Source organism: Embiotoca jacksoni, unplaced genomic scaffold (genome assembly GCF_022577435.1).
Source record: "Embiotoca jacksoni isolate LCO1_2020_lvr unplaced genomic scaffold, fEmbJac1.0.p SCAF_18, whole genome shotgun sequence".
Classification (NCBI taxonomy): domain Eukaryota; kingdom Metazoa; phylum Chordata; class Actinopteri; family Embiotocidae; genus Embiotoca; species Embiotoca jacksoni.
This window is the reverse complement of record NW_027185318.1, coordinates 3011328-3029448: the sequence shown is the minus strand read 5'-3', so window position 1 is coordinate 3029448 and position 18121 is coordinate 3011328. Positions and strand designations below refer to the sequence as shown.

Here is an 18121-nt window from a genome sequence, read left to right as displayed (position 1 = left end):
GTTTTCCAATTAAATGTTTGGTTTTGGGCACTGACATTGTAATCTCTCACAGTGACAAGGAAAGGTGTACTTTAAAAAAAAAAAAAGTCATCTTTATTGTTTGTTCTTTTTTATTTTTAATGAATGTTTTGGGTGTTGGTAAAAGTTTTAATGTTTAAAATGACCTGTAAACATGCAATAATAGTATTGACAATGTGTTCAATACTTCATTCATATGTGTTCATTCACAGTGACACAAACAGGTGACAGTGAATTTAATTTATCATGTTTAATTCGCTGCTGTGATTGTCTGGTTTATATTAAGTCCAGCGAATGAAGAGTAGCCCATCTGTGATTATATAATGACATCATCTAACTTGGCGTGTGTGTGTTTGCGATCAGCTTGCTCTGAGCGGGTGCCTGGAAGAAAGAGTCAACGGGTTTGTGGAATTTTGCTTTGGTGGCACAACTGCGATATGAGGTCACCTCGGGCATTAGTCATTAGGAGGGAATGCATTGTGGCTGTTTTTAAGACATGGCAGTTGTCCGCATCCGCACCGGCCACACAATGAATGCAGGCCTTAGAAAGTTGACTTGAATTGGCTTCGGTGAACAATGTGAACAGCATAGTTTGGGGGACATTTAACAGCTGGCTGCTGGACGTGGATTAGAGGCACCTTAGGGGCTCGGCACTGGGACACAGTATTTTCACTGGATAGTCAAACATTTGCAATCAAAAATAAAGCATTCACCTGGTGAATCTTGTTTCTTATAAACACTGAAATATATATTCATTTATTGATTATTGCTGAAGAAACACACTAGTCTTAGATTATAATTTAGTGCATCTTTAATTTCCATAATCCTCCAGTACAATGTTTGTCACTGAAATATCTGAAAATGATTGTTCTTTACATAACAAGAGCCGTACCTTTACACATGATAATAAAAACCATGACCTGCATTATTTTTCACATGCATTCTGCCAAGCTCGTAGTTTACAACATATTTTTAGTACATTATGCAACATATAACAGCAGCGCATGCACATTTACACAACACACACAGGTCTGAAATGAAATAAAAACAAACTAATACTGACGGTGATTTCCAAATAAACTCAAGCCGCACTATGAATGATCACATCTTCATAAACATTTTTACACATCTACAAACTCAATAATTCTCTAAATGCATTGAGGCAGATTATATAAGTAAACACTAAACAATAAATTCACAAGAGCATTACTACAGTATCTATTATTATTTGCTTTTGTCATAAAAGCACAGCACAATATTTCAGACTATAGATTTGTAACTTTTAAAATGGTGTGTGTGGAAAGGGAAAGTTTGGTTGGTTTTTTTTTATACAAATTTCATCTACATTTCACCTCACTAAAATGCACTACAAGAAGTGATGAAATAACACTGTCAAGTGACTAAAGTCAGAAATCACTTTTTCCTTCACCGTTTCTCCTCTTCGACCTATAAGTAGGAAGATGTCTTGAACTCCTCGGGGACGTCGCTGTCCAGTTTACAGATTACCTTGTATATGGCCTTCTTCCAGGAGGGGTCTGAATCTTTGGCTGCAGAGATGGCGTTGTAAAACTCATGCAGGGTGATTTCAGCAACCTCCAGGAACCGGTCGGGAACCTGGAAAGTAAGAGAAAAGACTCCAAATTAAAAGTCAACCTCGTTATTCACGTGAAGCTGTGTTACAAATGTACTGACACACACTGAACTGTCTTCAGTTTTCTCAAAGTCCAAAATTCATGAAATGAAGACCTGTAGCGCAGGTCTTCAAACACTCCAGCTGATGAAAGGCAATGCAACTCTTTGTTCTCTGCAGTCGTAAAATAAATGCAATGCTGCAATCATTAACTTTCAATTAGAGGCCTCTTTGATTAGCTAGTCTTGTTTTCTTGAACTTGAACTAACTATTGGTGAATGTTCTTTCAGGGGACTCTGCCCAGCTCCAAAACAACAAAGCGTGGTTATGAATGCGACCAGGAATATGACAACAAGCTAAATATTGAAATGAATAGGACTTGAGATGGATATGTTTAGCTGCGAAGAGAGGCTTTTATGTAGTTATTGTGGGGCAAAGAATCTGTGAGTGGCCTGTAAGTACAGCAAGCTCCACAAAAACACGTGAATAAATGAAGGCCAGATGCAAGGGATGCTGGGAGAAAACCATCCATGCTGCACTTGTTTCCCATCCACTGGCCAGTTAGCACAACAGTTGTTGGCACAAGTTATTTTTCTTTCCCCTCATCTCCTGACACAAAAGCATCCCTGGGAAAGGAATGTCTTGGTCCCAAGGTAAAGAAAACGGTCTCATCCCTTTCCCACCGAACGGCCTTCTCCCTCCGAATCCACAGCGTCTTTCTCAGCATTCCGCATCAGTAGCAATCTCGGTCTCGCTCAGGCGTACTGGTCCTCTAATCCTGAGTTGTTTTAGTGGGATTTTGCGGCTTCCTCTTCCCACAGTTTGATAAAGCATCACTCTGGAGTTTAGATAATGGCTGTAAAGGCCCGGCCAGCCACAGGTGCAGTGTGACACACAGGTCAGCACGCAGACATACATGACCACAGCCACATGCTTTCAGGCCTGACGTACTTCTGCCGGTTAGTAAGCGATGAATGTGTCAACTCTGGCATTTTAAATGAATAGTTTGACATTTTGGGGTGGGGGAGAAATACGCTTTATTCACTTGCTTGTGGTGAGTTAGATGAGATGACTGATATCTTCATATCTGTGCGGTAAATATAAAGCTACAACCCACAGCTGTTTAGCTTAGCATAAAGAATTGAAAAAGGGGTAAACATCCATTTTTTCCAAAAGTAACTAAATCTGCCTACAAGTCATACACCTCAAAATCACAAGTTAGTTACAAAAATCCTGTTTCTTTAATCCTTTACAAAAGCCAAACTGTCATTTCCAATTTGATGGGAGTTTATGTGTTTCTTGACCCAGCACAGTGCCTTCCTGGAGGCTCTGCACAGACTCAGGAAATACTCTGGTGCGTAACCTCTCCAGTAAAATGGCAAATTGAGTGTGTTAATTAGTGACCTTCCAGTCTGTGCTTGGCTCACTGGCTGCTGCTGGTTACACAAATCAGAGAGGTATCGACCTTCTCATCAAACTTGCCGCCAGAAAACATATTTGTAAATTTTCCAAAGTGTTGCACTTTTGCCTTAAGATTGAGAGTCTGAGTAAGGTTTTTTTTTTCTAAAATTATGGCAATAAAAATGTATTATTCCAGATATATTTTTTTTTAATGAAGATTAGACCTGAAAATATCTCAGTCGCACACCGTATGGACAATACGAGAGCAGCAACTCCCATCAGCAAAACAAATCAGCTACCTTTGTCAAACAATTCAAACTACAGCATTAAAGAGGGATGACTAATAAGTGACTTACGTGAAAGTCGTTGGCTTTATTGTAGTGCATGTTCAGTGCCCGGAAGAGCTCAGAGTCCCTGCTAACTGTGATGTCTTTGACAACGCTGATGCCATCAACGATGGCCTGGCGGGCGAACTTCTCCATCTGGATGTAGTAGAACTCCCGGAAGTTACTGAACCACTTGATCAGCTGGGAGGTGATGCAGCGATTGAACTGGAAAAGGAGAGAAAACAGTTGTTGACCATTAAGACAAAAGTTTACTGCAAAGGATTAAAAGGCCTGCATGCAACTGAAGCCACGACAAGAATCATCCCACTGTAGCTGTGGAAGTGGCTTTTATTGCTGACTGTGACTTTTGTCCTCCTTGTGAAGATGGCAAATAAAAACAGATCATTCTTAAAATGCAATATATGATTTCAGGTTTCAATTTGAAAATTGACGAGGTATAATATAAATATATGATTCTTCATGCCTTTTTGATCAACAATCTAATGGCTGTCTGATGTATTAGAATTAGAAAACCTTTCCATTATTGACCGAAAACCTGAATTTGGTACCTGTAGGGCAAAATGCCTCCTAATGCTCTGTCACTCTACGCAGCATTAATTGCTCTGATCTTTTCCCACCAATGTCCGGGATGAAAAAACATCTGTCAGGGCTCTGTATTTCTAAACTCAGTCTTGACATTAGTCTTGTTATTCTATCTCGTCATCCAGAAAGACAGAAAAAAAATGCCTAAGGGCTGGGCAGGCATCAAAGACGCTTCTTCTCTCTGGTGTGGTGGGTGAGAAAGCGGCAGCATAAGGAGAGAAGGAAGCTTCCCTCTCATTGACTCGGGCTGATAGGATGGAATCAGACACTGGGATTAGGTGCTCTTTTGTCCAGTGCCACTTCCCACCACAGAATTGTAAGCAAGGAGGAGACGTTCGCAGGGCTGCAGCAACAGCATCCTCCCCCCTGACCCCGGGGGTCAGAGCAGATTGAGAGGCAGGGGCCCGCGCTAGCTTAGAGATCCAGGAGAGAAAATGGGAGAAGAGGTGGAAGAGAAAGTCGAGAGGTGTTTTGGGGAAAATTGGACGGAAGGCAGCAGAGGAGGTATAAGTGCGAGCTGGTGCGACAAGCAGGAAGGTAAAACAAAGGAGGCTGAATGAAAAGAGCTAACAATGGGAAAACAGAGGAGACAAGGGCGAAGACAAAAAGAGGAGATAGAAAAGGATGACACGAGACCAAGGCCAAAATACACAGGATGTTGTGTTTAGGACCAGCTCACCGCCGCTTGGTTGCTACCGCACAAGTCTCTAATACCAACTCTCTGTTGACACTCAATAGCAATGCCTTGCCTACAGAGTCCTTTGTCACTCCATTTGCTGACTGGAGTGGCTTTTTTAAAGAGAGAATGCCCCTGTATCTCCCTCTGCCCCCAGGACATACTAGCAGCTCAGTGCCTTTGTTATTTAAACCCTCTGCGTTTTTGTTTCTCTCCTCCGACACACTGCTGATTTTTTTTCTGGCCCAAACACACACTGACAAGTGGATACCAGGGAGTTAAACACAGGACAAACAATTCTGTAGGCTGTTTGACATTTTAAGATAAAAAGTGTTTTGTTTTTTTTATTCATGTATATATGTAAAAAAAAAAAAAAATACCTTGACATCAGGGAAGAAGGTTTTGAGCACATTGGAGCTGGGGTAGCGGGTGTAGAAGAACATGAGCTTGGCCTTCTTCAGATGACTCGGGGTGAGACCCTCCTGGATGTTCACGTTTACATTAAGGAAAAACTGACAATTAAATATAACACACAGCATACAGTCCAGTGCAAAGTGATAGCACAGCAGAGTATTGTGTTGCCTCGATCTTCAGCTAAATTCAATTTCACTAAAGAACAGCTCGGCATTAACCAGGGAGTCAATAATGACCCTAACATGTGCTTATTGGCAAAACAGAATTACGAATTAGATTAGGGATTTTTAATTAGAGAGCAAAGCACTTCATGCCTGGCAGTTAAGACAGCTTGTTTGGAAATGTTTTGAAAAAAGAAGCTGATTTTTGGATATAATTGAGTTGATTTAAAGAGAGCATATGTTGCTATATTTTTTTTTTCTTGGGAAAAACCCTGCAAACATGTTGGAGCTGAAGTATATTTTAAATAGTTTCTTAGTTTGTGTGTCGTATTTAAAATAATTTAAGTGGTCAAAAGAAAGAATCCGTTTATCATTTGTTCAGCACGCGGTATATAAAAACATATTTTCGATATTGCAATAACTAATAAATGCAATTCTTTCACAAGTTTTCCCCCTTTGGCCATGAAGGTGCCCGGGACCAATTTCTCTGTAGTCCACCACCTCGCCTTAGGTCATAATATTTCCTTATCGGGTCACCACACCACACATTTATTAGGGAAACCTAGCTTTGAAATGAGGAAGTTTGGATGAAAGATTTATGTGGTATTGTTCAAAGAGAAGCAGAGCTCTTTGCACAGTAAAGATGAAGCGAATCCTGAGAGGAAGACCCACATTATATTCCTTTCTAATACCTTGCAACAAGTCAATCAACAAAACTCAACACTTCAGGGATTATTTTTAGGATTATTTACTTTATCATAAACAATATTAAAGAAAGTAGTTTTTGGTGGATGATGGAATTAAGATATTATTCAAACCATATTTGCTGAAGGTGTCAGCAACCCCAGAATTAACAGAAATATATTTAAAGTTTTCAAACAGTGTCCAGATTTTTTTTCCTGAACAAAACAATCTGATTTTCTTTGAGTTGCTACAAAAGCAGAATTATTGTTATCTTGCACTTCAATCATGTACATTTTGACAAAGGTATCCAACAACAAATGCTCAAGACAAGAGCTCAAGTGTTATGGTTGGGAGGCACTTGTGGTTTCCACCAGCACTCAGATGTGACCTTTTAGATGCTCCCCTATCACTCTGATGATGGAGAAATAGATCCTGCACCTTTTCAAGTCTGAAAAAACGACGCTTCCTGAAACAGAAACCGATGCTTTCTCTGCCTTTGAAAAATTGGCTTTTGTTCCTGGCAATTCTTATCAAAGCCTTGTATTCCTTTTTATTTGTCTTTTTCTAGACTTAAAGTCATTACTCTGCTCAGATTAAAGAAGATGCTATAATTTTCTATGGGGTTAGCGAGATCAAAGAAAAAATTCTCCTTGAAGTTTGTTACTGGAACTGCCCATGCTGCAATGAACCTCAACCAGCCATTGTTCAAAATGGAAGAGCTGAAACATGGGCAGCTTGTATAAAATAAAAGGGAAATGCTGTATATATAAGAAATTATCAAACATACTCGGCTGTGGGAATAGTACACAATATTACAAAGTAGCATCAAGGTTTTCACTGCCGATCGTGTCGATTTGAGCAGATAAATAAAATAGATAGTTTTAAATATATATATACTGTAAAATAAAATATAGTAATTCCTTAATAGATATTTGTATTTAAACATTAAAGTCACATCTCTACACTTTCAACCTACATCAGACTATTATCTATTTTTCATTGTGATTTTGAGAATAGAAAAATATGAGATTGTGAGTTCTTAGTCCTGCATCAAGAAAAGGCAAATGCTGCTCTGACTCAACTGTTACGTTCAAGTGAAAGGATATGTTGAGAGACATGTAGGGGTTTCGTTCAGCCATGCTCTGCAGTTCACTACACTCGATCTTGACGTGAGGGAGACACAGGTTGTCGACTGTCACCGCCCCCAGGGTGGAGGGACGAGGGTGGTGGCCGAGGTGGCTGGACGTCACCTTGGACCTCATGGCGATTGTGTCCCAGGGCAGGTCCACCGAGTCTGGGGAGGTCCTGTCCATTGATGGGGGCATGCACGGGAGACCCCCAAAGTTGGAATGGGGCCCATACTTGAGAAGGTGCTCGAGGATGTGGCTGTCATGCAGAGGGGTGCTATAATTGAACTGAAAGGGTGTCTGGTGCACAGGATAGGGCCTCTTCACTGTCGGGGTGATTGAAGTCAGAGGGGCCACTGCCGGCTTGCGGACCACCAGTGACAGGGCCTCTGTCTGGTCCTGCGGGCTTTGAGCCTCAGAGCTTTCATAGTAGTCCAACGAGTGTGATTTTACTGCAGCCTCCTCAGCCTGGGGCTGGTCGAGGGTGGAGCTGGCCTGCCCGCTTTTCCTGTCTGCACCCATGCTGATTTGCATCTCTGGCGATGAGCACATACGCTGAGGGGACATGTCCAGCCCTGTGGAAGACACTTTCTTGAACACCCTGTCCACACAATCATTTACAGCCCTGGAGAGCTCCTGCTTCAGGGTGTCCTGTAGAGTCTGACTTTCTCTTTGGTGAACCACGTAATCTACTACTTTCATTCTGCCTTTACAGTCTGCAGTCACCCTGCTGCTCTTCCTCTCAAAATCATCCTCAGCGCTTATGTAACGTGACTCTGTGCTTTCTCCCAGGATGTCATGCTCAACACCCACTTCTGCCTCATCTCTGTTGTCATATTCAGGATCTTCCTGGTTGTAAACTTGAAGGAACTTTTCCTGGAGCTGACGCAGGAGCCTTTGCATGCTGTGGAGCTGCTCTTTCAACTTGTGACACTCCTCGTCTTTGGTGTTGCAGTTATCGTTGTTGCTGCTTGCAGGTTTTCTGCTCACCTGTCCAGCAGCACTATGCTCCTGATGCTGAGGCAACCTCTGCTTACGCTTGTTCTCCCTGTATGCTTCTCTGGCCTCCCTGGGGTCTCTGGCATCTGTGTCACACCTCTCACTGTCTCCATGCGGCCTGCTGTTGGGAGAGCCAGCCATGACCCTGATAATGTTCTCCACTCTGGCCCTCTTGGCCTGCAGATGATCAGTCATGGGGAGCTCTGCCTCTGGGCTAGCTCCTGCAGGGACGTGACCACCGGGGGATGCGGCTTCCACTGTGCTGTCTTTAGAGGAGACGCTGCTCCGGTCCTCCTGGCCGGAGTCAGCGGCAGCGGAGCCGGAGAGATAGAAATGGCTTTCATCTAGTGCTCTCTTGTTCTGGATCGTCTTTCGGAGGAGTTGAGAAATGATGGAGCTGTTTGAGTATGAGGCCAGAGGCTCGTCATACATGTTTCTGCGGAAGCAGGGCAACATGACATCAGGTTTGTCGTCCTCTCGGCAGCCATCACCCGAATTGTGCATGTTCCGGTCAGGAAGACTGAGGTTCATGCTGACTATAGGGCTTCACACACACTTTGATGAATGTGAGTTATGTGATATATAAGAATCTGAAAAGACAGAAATTCAGAAGAAAGTTCAGATTATAAATAATAAAAAGCAACACTTTGAATACATATATATATATATATATATATATACACACACATATATAAACATATATAAACATGTTTATCTCTTTTTTGTTCTTAACTCCTGTATGTGCTTTTTATTTTTTTTTTACATTGCCTTGTGTCTATTACAGGATAATTAAAAAAAATTACAGGTTTATACAACTTGCAGATGTCAGCTGCTGGATGGTGGACAGAAAAAAAATCATGCCTCGTCTTGTGTTTAAAAAAAAAAAAATTAAACGCGAAGACAGAGTATATTAATGTGAGTAGAAAAAAACGAATTGATATAACATTTACTGCTATCATTTTTTTATATAAAGAAGCTACATTTTAAAATTACTTTAACAAGGAAATGTAGTCTTAATGTTACACTGATAGAAAACCAAAGAGCCTTACAATATTTTCAAGATCCTCCCTTCAGTTAAAAAAATAATAAATCAATAAATACTGATCTTAAATAAAGGAGTGTATTCTTTTGTATCCTTTCATCTGTGGGTTGTAATAATTGTTAACGCAAAGGATAAAAAGAATTGTGATGTAACCATGAAGGGTAAATTTCAGCTCATGAGAGCCACAGACCACGCAAAAGAAACGGGCTGCGTATATATTTTATTTACAAGAGAAACTATCATGAAAAGGTCTTTATTTTTTATGGTTTTCATCTTAAGGAATAATCAAGATGATCATCAGTGGTAAAAAAATAAATAAAAATGTTTTGCCCGGTTCTCTGGTCACTGGCTTCATTCTGTTTGAGCTTGTACTTTAAGTTGTGTTTCTTTTCTTTCTTTCTTTTGTTTTTGTGCAGTAACACTATTAATTAAATAAACACATCTTTACAAACAAGGGGAATTGATGGACTTGAGAAGAAAAGATTCTACTTTCTATTTTTACAGGAGTCCCAATTATGTGTCTGTTTCTTACTTTTGATATAAATAAACATTCAGACTACTATAAGAAAAATAAGTACACTTACTTAGAACACCAAGAAAAGCCTGAGCTAATTCAAATCTTTTACAGTAATTTCATTGTTTATAAATTTTCTGTAAGGTATCTGGCTGAACACCAATAAATGTTGAATTGGCTATTGCCTAGTGCATGAAGAAGAGTATACAATTTACAATTACATTTAAAAAAAAAAAACTTAAACCTATACCTAATGAAGGTAGACTCTTTTCACTATCTGAATTTATACTGAAAGAATAACCATAGTGGTTTTGATTTATAAAATCTGAAACACTCACCAAACAGTAAAAAAAAAAAAAAACCCACTTAATAATTCAATTACAAACTCACCAAACATTTTGATAATAGTTGTCAGAGTAAAAAAAAAAAAAAAAAACATACTATAAAGAACATACGTGAGTGTCAAAAACACCCACAAGTGCAAATCTCTCGCAAAAAAAACCCCTAAACTGAAGTGATGAGTTTTGAAATGAAGCGAGTTAGAGGTATGCGGTGTATCCCACTCCCACGGGTCTGCAGCCTAACCACGGTTCACAGAGACAGAGCGAGCGGCACTGATGGGACCTTACCTGTTGCGCTGGGACGTGGTGCCGAGCTGATGGCCTGCGCAGACTGTGAGTGGGTGAGTGGGTGTGCAGGAGAGTCGATGCATCAGACGGAGCTGGGGCGTGGCCATGTGAAAGCAACGAGGTGGTCATGGGCTCACCACCCATATGCACTGTGAAAAAGATGCAATAGTGACAGCCTGGTACATAATAGTTGCATTTATTCAAACCGAACGGATTGAAATCTGCAGGGAAAAACTAAAATGACTGCGGCAATTTGGAAGTGCACATCCACATTCATAGCCCAATAATTGTATCCTAATTTTGGATTATTTCTGGAAAACACAAACTTGATCAGATTAATGTCATACATGATGCAGGGCTAAATCAATATGGACTTCTCTACTTTTCTCATGTCTTTATTAATAGTGGTAATAAGAGTACTGTCATTAAGACTTTGTCTCCAAACTCCAAACAGCAATTGTTGGCCCAGAGACAGGTGAAAACTGTGTAGACTATATAACAAAAAAAAACAAAAAAAAACACACAAAGGCAAATCGAGGAAATAGGCTATGTTAAAACCAGAGTAAAGAAATTTCAATGAATAAACAAATAATTTCCTGAATACTCTTGGCAGCATCTTTGAAAATAGATTACCAGGTCATTTGAAAAAGTTCCCTAACTTATTTGTGCCTTACCGTTTTCTATTAAATTACAGTTTATTCTATTTACGCTTTACTATTGTTACATATAAGATATCTATAAGTTTGGCTGAACTGTGTTGCGTCTTGCCTTAATTTGTAGAAGATTATTCGTATTTATCTGGAGTTAAAGCGGGCCAGAGCGTACCATAATGAGGACTCCCCTCCCCCCCCCCCCCACACTCCCGAGCACTTGGATTGTCCCACACCGCTTTTCTCGGTTGTTGCGCGCGCCGCCTGAGCCTCGCTCGTCGGTGTGTGTGTGTGCGTGCGTGTTGTGTGCGCGCGACTGGAGCTTCCCTTCCCGTTGACAGTCTGCTGTCACACAGCGACCATGTTATCCCATTCCCGGTGTCTCACCAGGAATTTCGGCCGTTCCCTCTCTGCCATCCGCCAGGTAGGCAACACAGAAGTTAACGGGACTCCCCGCCGCCTCCCGTCGCGGGGTAGCGTTAGCGTTAGCCCGGCTCGCTGTTACAGGCCGCGGACAGGCCGCGACGCCGAGAGCCAAGGACGGTCTGACGCCTCCTTCCTCCGGCCTCTAGTACACTTAAAACAAACAAACAAACAAACAAACAAACAAAAACAAACCGCTGTTTATATCAGGGTGACGTTGAAAGCGTTTTGACCCAAAGCAGCTTCCATAGTCTTCGTCCAATAACATTCAATAACACTTGAGTTAGCTTCCGAGAACTAGCCACGCTGAGCTACATACAGCGGTAGGTCAGCTAGCTGCTCCTAGCTGTCATGCTGAGGTCATATTAGAAAATAAAACTCAAAAAGACCTGTTGGGCTTAACTACGTGTTAATATTATAAATATTTTATTTTTAAATGGAGCTGCAATAGAAGCTAGTGCAGTAAAGTCACGTCAAAACTAGTTGGAAATGAATTATCAGCTCGTTAGTAAGATTAGTAGATAATTGAACTATGATGCTGCTGTTATTATAGCTATTAAGTTAAAATATATATTTATATATTTATATATATACATATATATTTATATATATATTATTTTTTTTTTTACCTTTGTGCTCTACAAAGCACTTTTACCATGTTTTTCACCCATTCACAATCACACACACACACAATAACACACACAATAACACACACACACACTCACACACTAATGGTGACAGAGCTGCCATGCAAGGGGAGAAACCTGAGGTTCAGGGTCTTGCCCAAGGACACTTTGAGACGTGAACAGGAGCGAGTGAGGGTTTAACAGTTAACCTAATTATTATTAGTGGTTAACTCACTGTCGCCCCTATCCGTCCCAATGACTGGTCCAGTCCTCAGGCTGCACCACACAGACCCTCTTGTCTGCCTGATCATTTTATTGATCACGTCGAAGCTCATTGTCTGGCATAGTCGAAGTGACCTTTGACCTGCGGTGCAGATTTCTCTCTCCAACTATGAGATGTTAGTATTTAACCAGATGTTAACGTAAACCAATTTATGAGTACGTTTTTTTTTTGTTTTTTTTTACAAGTATTGTTATGATTGTGAAAATCTGCAAAAAAAAAAAAAGGGTTGCCTATGTTTTGTAATGCTTGACTTATCTTTTCACAGGGCAATAGTGTGTTAGCTCGCCGGGCCACAGGAGGTACGTGTGCTTACCGTTGAAGCGTGGACTTTTATCTCGTTGTCACAATAAGTTATTTACACGGTTCCTCCTGTCTTTCCTCTTAACAGCTCTGTCTGCCGGCCACTCTATCACATTCAACAACAATGTGTAAGTATACATGCTCACCAGACGTAGAATTAAAGAGTGACTTTCATGCCAGATATGTTTTCAGCCCCGAGCTGATGAAAAGTCCGTTTCCTCTTTAAGCGACTCATCAGAAATGAGTGCATGTCGCTCCTCACGCAAAAGCCAGATCCGAAGGAGAAAATCTTTTAAACCTAATTTGATGATAAATGTAATCTGTTTTCGGATTTCTGTTTCTTCTCTGATTTTTATTTTAATTTTCTTTCATCTTCAGAAAACACGATCCCCGATCCAATGTCTTCCAGATCCAGTACTTCAGGACTTCTGTAGCTTACAGTACGTTTTAGCCTGTTCTCGTCTTTCAGTTTTACACGTGTCTGAATCTGAATCACACTCATACTGATGTGTGGAGTGAAGAGATGCATTTCCATTCATTTGTCTTTGTCCTCTAGGAAATGAAATTGTCACAGTCAAGACCCCTGCATTTGCAGAATCTGTCACAGAGGGGGATGTGAGGTGGGAGAAAGGTAATGCTTTTAATTAATAAACATACATTAGTTGCTTGTAATACAGACTGCAGCCAGACGCTAAAACAAGGTTTTTCTCCCTGACAGCTGTTGGAGACACCGTCTCTGAGGATGAGGTGGTGTGTGAAATTGAGACTGATAAGGTAAAACTAAGACAATGGCATACAAATTCATTATGTGTGAGATTTCTATTGATTGTCAGGCTTTGCCTTTAAATAAGAAACCTTTAGAGTATGAGGCGCAAAAACTGGAATATTAAACTGTAACAAATGTAAGGAATTTGTCATTTTAGTTATGTTCACGCTTAAGTTTGCGTATAATATTTCGGCACCAGCCTCATCGCCAAGGAATTCTGCACGGCATCTAGAAAACGGCCTTGAACGTGTGATTAATTTAGACTCTTTTTTTTTTTTTTTTTTTTTTTTTTTTTTTTCTATTATTATGCTATTAGACATCCGTGCAGGTTCCATCTCCGGCTGCTGGAGTGATTGAGGAGCTTTTGGTCCCAGATGGAGGGAAGGTTGAGGGAGGAACTGCACTTTTCAAGCTTAGAAAAGGAGGTCTGTACATTTTTTTTTTTTTACTTGACACGTTACTTTTAAGCCCGTGTTGTCCTAACTGTTCTGTATCTTTAGCCGGAGCTCCCAAAGCTGCAGAAGCTCCAAAAGCCGAGGCCCCGGCCGCTGCAGCCCCTCCACCACCTTCTGCTGCTCCTCCACCTCCTCCCCCTTCAGCTGTGGGCCCCATTCCCACCACCATGCCCCCTGTGCCACCTGTGCCAGCACATGCTATGGACACCAAACCAGGTTAGTTGTCATCAGCCAGACGGTCTTTGTCATGTGAGAACTGTTTTGCTTGACATCTGTGTTCTTGACCTCCAGCTCGCATGATTAATCATTGCTTGGTGTTCTGTAGGCAGCAGCTTTCAGCAGTTCCACTTAATCTCTATATCTGGAGACACCGACTACTTTAAAAAAAAAAAATGTTTTATGTCTTTTTCATAGTTTCCGCCATCAAGCCCACTGCTGCTCCAACTGCACCGGCAGCCCAAGCAGACGGAGGAGCTAAAGCAGGCAGGACAGAGAGCAGGGTAAAGAGCTTTTAGGTTGGTTTAATAGTGTAGCAGTGTGGAAATTGTTTACTCAGACTAATGACGTTTTTATTTTTTTATTTAGGTTAAGATAAACCGCATGAGACTGAGAATTGCCCAGAGACTGAAGGAAGCCCAAAACACCTGCGCGATGCTCACTACATTTAATGAGGTCGACATGAGGTAGGAAATTCTAAATTATTTGACCTACATTATTAAACCTTCAATGCTATTTTAGATAATAAACGCAAAATGTGCTCTGCTACATTAACACATGTAAAAAGATGCGACTGAAAAAAAGGAGTCCAATTCTGTCTAAATAGACATTTGTTTGCAGTACGTGTACATACGGTAAACATGTATCAGTGCTGAAAGCTAAAACAACACTTGCACAAATGGTTATAGATTGGAATCGCTCCAATAGGAAAAGCTTTTTGAAACCTAATATCCTCTTAAACACGGGAATGTAAATATTTGGTCGTAATTCCATCTAAAACCAAGATAAGAATTGTTAAAACAGGTTTTATTAATTTACAAGGAAATGTTATTGTCTGCACTTGCCCCCTGTGCCAAAGAGGACACTTTGAGGATTTCTTTTCCCCGCAAATGTGCGGTGTCGGCTTTCGGCTATTCAGGGTTTTCTATGCATCCTAATTGGATTGACATTGACGGTCTGGAGGAAGACTTCCCAGGCCAGAGCTCATCTGGAGCCGAAGGAGCTAGTCAGAACAGGAGGCTGGAGCATCTGCGGAGGCCCACAGAGACCTGTGCTCTGAGTGGGAGAGCTGCCTCAACCGATATGGGCTTTTATGACAGCCCAATAAGATTTACAGGCTCTAGAAAGTGAAGATTTTTATCGCTTCTTCTCTCCTTTCTCGGAGAGTCTGTGTCTTGGGAGGGGCTAATTATGTTAGCGGAGAAACCCTAGAGCTTCAACAGGGTTAGAGACAGGAAAACAAACAATTAAAAAGAGAGATACAAGAGAAAAATGACCAATAGTGAAACAATTAGCAGGCCAATTTCAATAGCTTTATTCACCACTATCTACAACAGCATTTTGTATAGCCATCAAAAAATTATGTGTTTTTTCTCCTGAAAATGATGTCAGATTTATTATCCAATATTGAAGCTTGGTTAAAAAAAATTAAAACTATTCTCATGACTTGTTTATATATATTTGTGTGGTGGCTTGACCACAAAAAAAACATGAACCAACTTAACAACCTGTCGAGTACATGGAAGACTTTAAATAACATGAGACAGTTGATCTGTCAGCGGCTGTGGTCGGCCATCACTTTCAGAGATTATGAGTCACAGGACAACATGAATATAATATTTCATGTTTTTTAGTGATAACACCCCCCCCCACCCTTTTTTGTTTTTTGTTTTTTAGTCTATAATAAGCACAATTGTAAATTTTGTGGAAATATGTATTCAAATCCTCAAACCGTGCCAGACTTATAGGTCCACTGGTAGTTGTTTTTTTTGCCCTCCTTTATTGTCACAACTTCCATCAAATCCAGTGTCTGCTTGTTGCCAGACTGCTGGATGATCTCAACAGTTTTTCTTTTCTTTTTTCCTGTTTTCCTGCAGCAACATCTCGGGGATGAGGAATTCGTACAAAGATGCTTTCCTGAAAAAGCATAACATCAAGTTGGGCTTCATGTCTGCGTTTGTGAAGGCTGCTGCGTACGCTCTGTCTGACCAACCTTCTGTCAATGCCGGTACACATTTCACCCTAAAAGACTGAACCACCTCACGTTGTGGTGTCAGTATGACTGTTTCTTTGCACGCTTGGTGTCGAGTTGCTGCAAGTGTGTGTGGTGAAGGACAAGATTTAAGTTTCAGTATCTTTTATTGCCCGACCTCAAAATCTACACTTAACTTATTTCCTTTCCTTCAGACCACTCTGACCTATTTAGATAGACCACAGTGTGACAAGTGGGCTCTCATTGCTGCCTTTTAAAAATCTATACCAGTCTGTGGGTTTTACATGCCATAGCTTTTTACTTACATGCAACAGAAAACGGTGCACACAAAAACAAACGTAATCTTGGTAGCAAATGTACTGATGATTTAATCTGTAAATATGTTGGTTCTTTTATGTTTCCAGTAATTGATGACACAACCAAAGAGATTGTGTACAGGGACTATGTTGACATCAGTGTGGCTGTGGCCACGTCAAAGGTAAGGCAAGTGCATTATATGGTGATGCGAAGTGTAAGAGCTCAATACCTCACTTGTCTCTAACAAGAAGGGCAGAACCTTCAGTAATGGGACTTCCTCCTCAGGGTCTGGTGGTTCCTGTAATCCGAAATGTCGAGGTAATGAACTTTGCTGATATTGAAAAGGCCATCAACCTGTTGGGAGAAAAGGTAACATTTTATGTGACATGTTATGACATATTTTAAGCTTTTTTCATTCTGTTCCTCGTTGTGAAACTTTCTCACTGTGTGATGGGAATTGTCTTTGCGTGTTTCCAGGCCCGTAAGAACGAGCTGGCTGTTGAAGACATGGACGGAGGAACGTTCACCATCAGCAATGGTGGCGTGTTTGGGTCCATGTTTGGCACCCCGATAATCAACCCACCACAATCTGCTATTTTAGGCATGCACGGCATCTTTGACAGGCCTGTTGCAGTCGGTGGCAAGGTTGGTGTCTACTGTCGGACAGGCACATTCCTAATAAATATGTGCCTGCTCTGATACATCTCTACGACTAATGACAGTTTGTATACCTCATTTAACATGCACTGACTCGGATGTTATTAGTAAGTCACACCGAGTTTAATCGAAGCATCTTTTCAGCCGTACAATAGATGCAAATGAAAACAAGCTTTTTCTGTCCTTGTTTAAAGTTGAAAATGAATTGTTATCAGTTGAGTTCTACCTTCACTGCTTGTTCAGCAGGTCTGTTTGCTGCATGACGAATTTGGTCTGAGTGTGTTTTCTCTCGTCCAGGTGGAGATCCGTCCCATGATGTACGTCGCGCTGACGTACGATCATCGTCTGATCGATGGAAGAGAGGCCGTCACTTTCCTGCGCAAGATCAAGTCCGTGGTGGAGGACCCCAGGGTGCTGCTCCTCGACATGTGAATCCTCGTGGACTCCAGGCCCAACCAAACAAACCACCCTACACAAACAGTGGCTGTACTCACCTGATGAACATTACCGTAACTGCAGTTCATGTATTGTGTTGTTGGTTAAAAGTAGGTGCGAGGATTTTTGGGGAACAGTCGGGTTGTGCAATGGACATTTGTAAGGCTGGTAGTGATTTAAAGGTTCGCTGCTGTTGTGGCGAAACGTCGGGCTCTGGGTTTTCTGGTGCTCGTCTCTAGATCAAAAGAAAGATACTCTATAACTCGTGTGCGCCATATGTCATTTTCTACATACAATTGAAAAAGTTTCCACTTATTGTGAGATGAATGGTAATTACATGCAAAAGTGCATAGTATGATATTATTTTGGTTGAGAAAAGAACAATGAGCACACATTGGGCCACAAACCAAGACACACTATGTTTTAAAATTTCTAAAGTGAAGAAAGCCTCAGAATTTTTGCGCCATCTGTTTCACAAAATATGAGGAAAATTCTCTTTTTGCTGTGTGAAAAAGACTATTTAAAAGAAAAGAAAGTTTTAAACAATAAAACCTGCATTACTCGACTGGACTTGTTGTACGGAAGTTGTTTTTATGCTTTTATATTGATGGCAACACTTTTAGGAATAAACTAATGGTAAAATGGCACTTTGTCACCTTACGGTCTCGAAGCACTTTCACAGGATTTTCCATTCACACACTAATGAGACTGAGCTGCCGTACAAGGTGTCACGAGTACTTTCACACACATTCAAGGACACTTAGACATGTGGACCGGAGGAGGTGGGGGTCGAACC

At 41.0% G+C, this 18121-nt stretch overlaps 2 protein-coding genes across 2 annotated transcripts; one reads left to right on the top strand and one right to left on the bottom strand.

The window, feature by feature from the left end:
* Positions 1 to 870: 870 nt before the first annotated feature.
* Positions 871 to 8570, bottom strand: prox2 (prospero homeobox 2). The gene is made up of 4 exons (XM_069151795.1): positions 7020 to 8570; positions 5035 to 5142; positions 3406 to 3600; positions 871 to 1632 (listed from the first exon to the last, which is right to left on the bottom strand). Exons 1-4 carry the CDS (start codon positions 8568 to 8570, stop codon positions 1465 to 1467), a joined length of 2022 nt encoding a protein of 673 aa, XP_069007896.1. The 3' UTR covers positions 871 to 1464.
* A 2569-nt stretch (positions 8571 to 11139) lies between these two features.
* Positions 11140 to 17895, top strand: dlst (dihydrolipoamide S-succinyltransferase). The gene is made up of 15 exons (XM_069152079.1): positions 11140 to 11298; positions 12472 to 12505; positions 12595 to 12634; positions 12885 to 12946; positions 13063 to 13137; positions 13225 to 13280; positions 13589 to 13697; positions 13773 to 13943; positions 14142 to 14227; positions 14313 to 14410; positions 15821 to 15951; positions 16341 to 16414; positions 16519 to 16602; positions 16711 to 16878; positions 17188 to 17895. Exons 1-15 carry the CDS (start codon positions 11236 to 11238, stop codon positions 17320 to 17322), a joined length of 1386 nt encoding a protein of 461 aa, XP_069008180.1. The 5' UTR covers positions 11140 to 11235; the 3' UTR covers positions 17323 to 17895.
* The last annotated feature ends 226 nt before the right edge of the window (positions 17896 to 18121 follow it).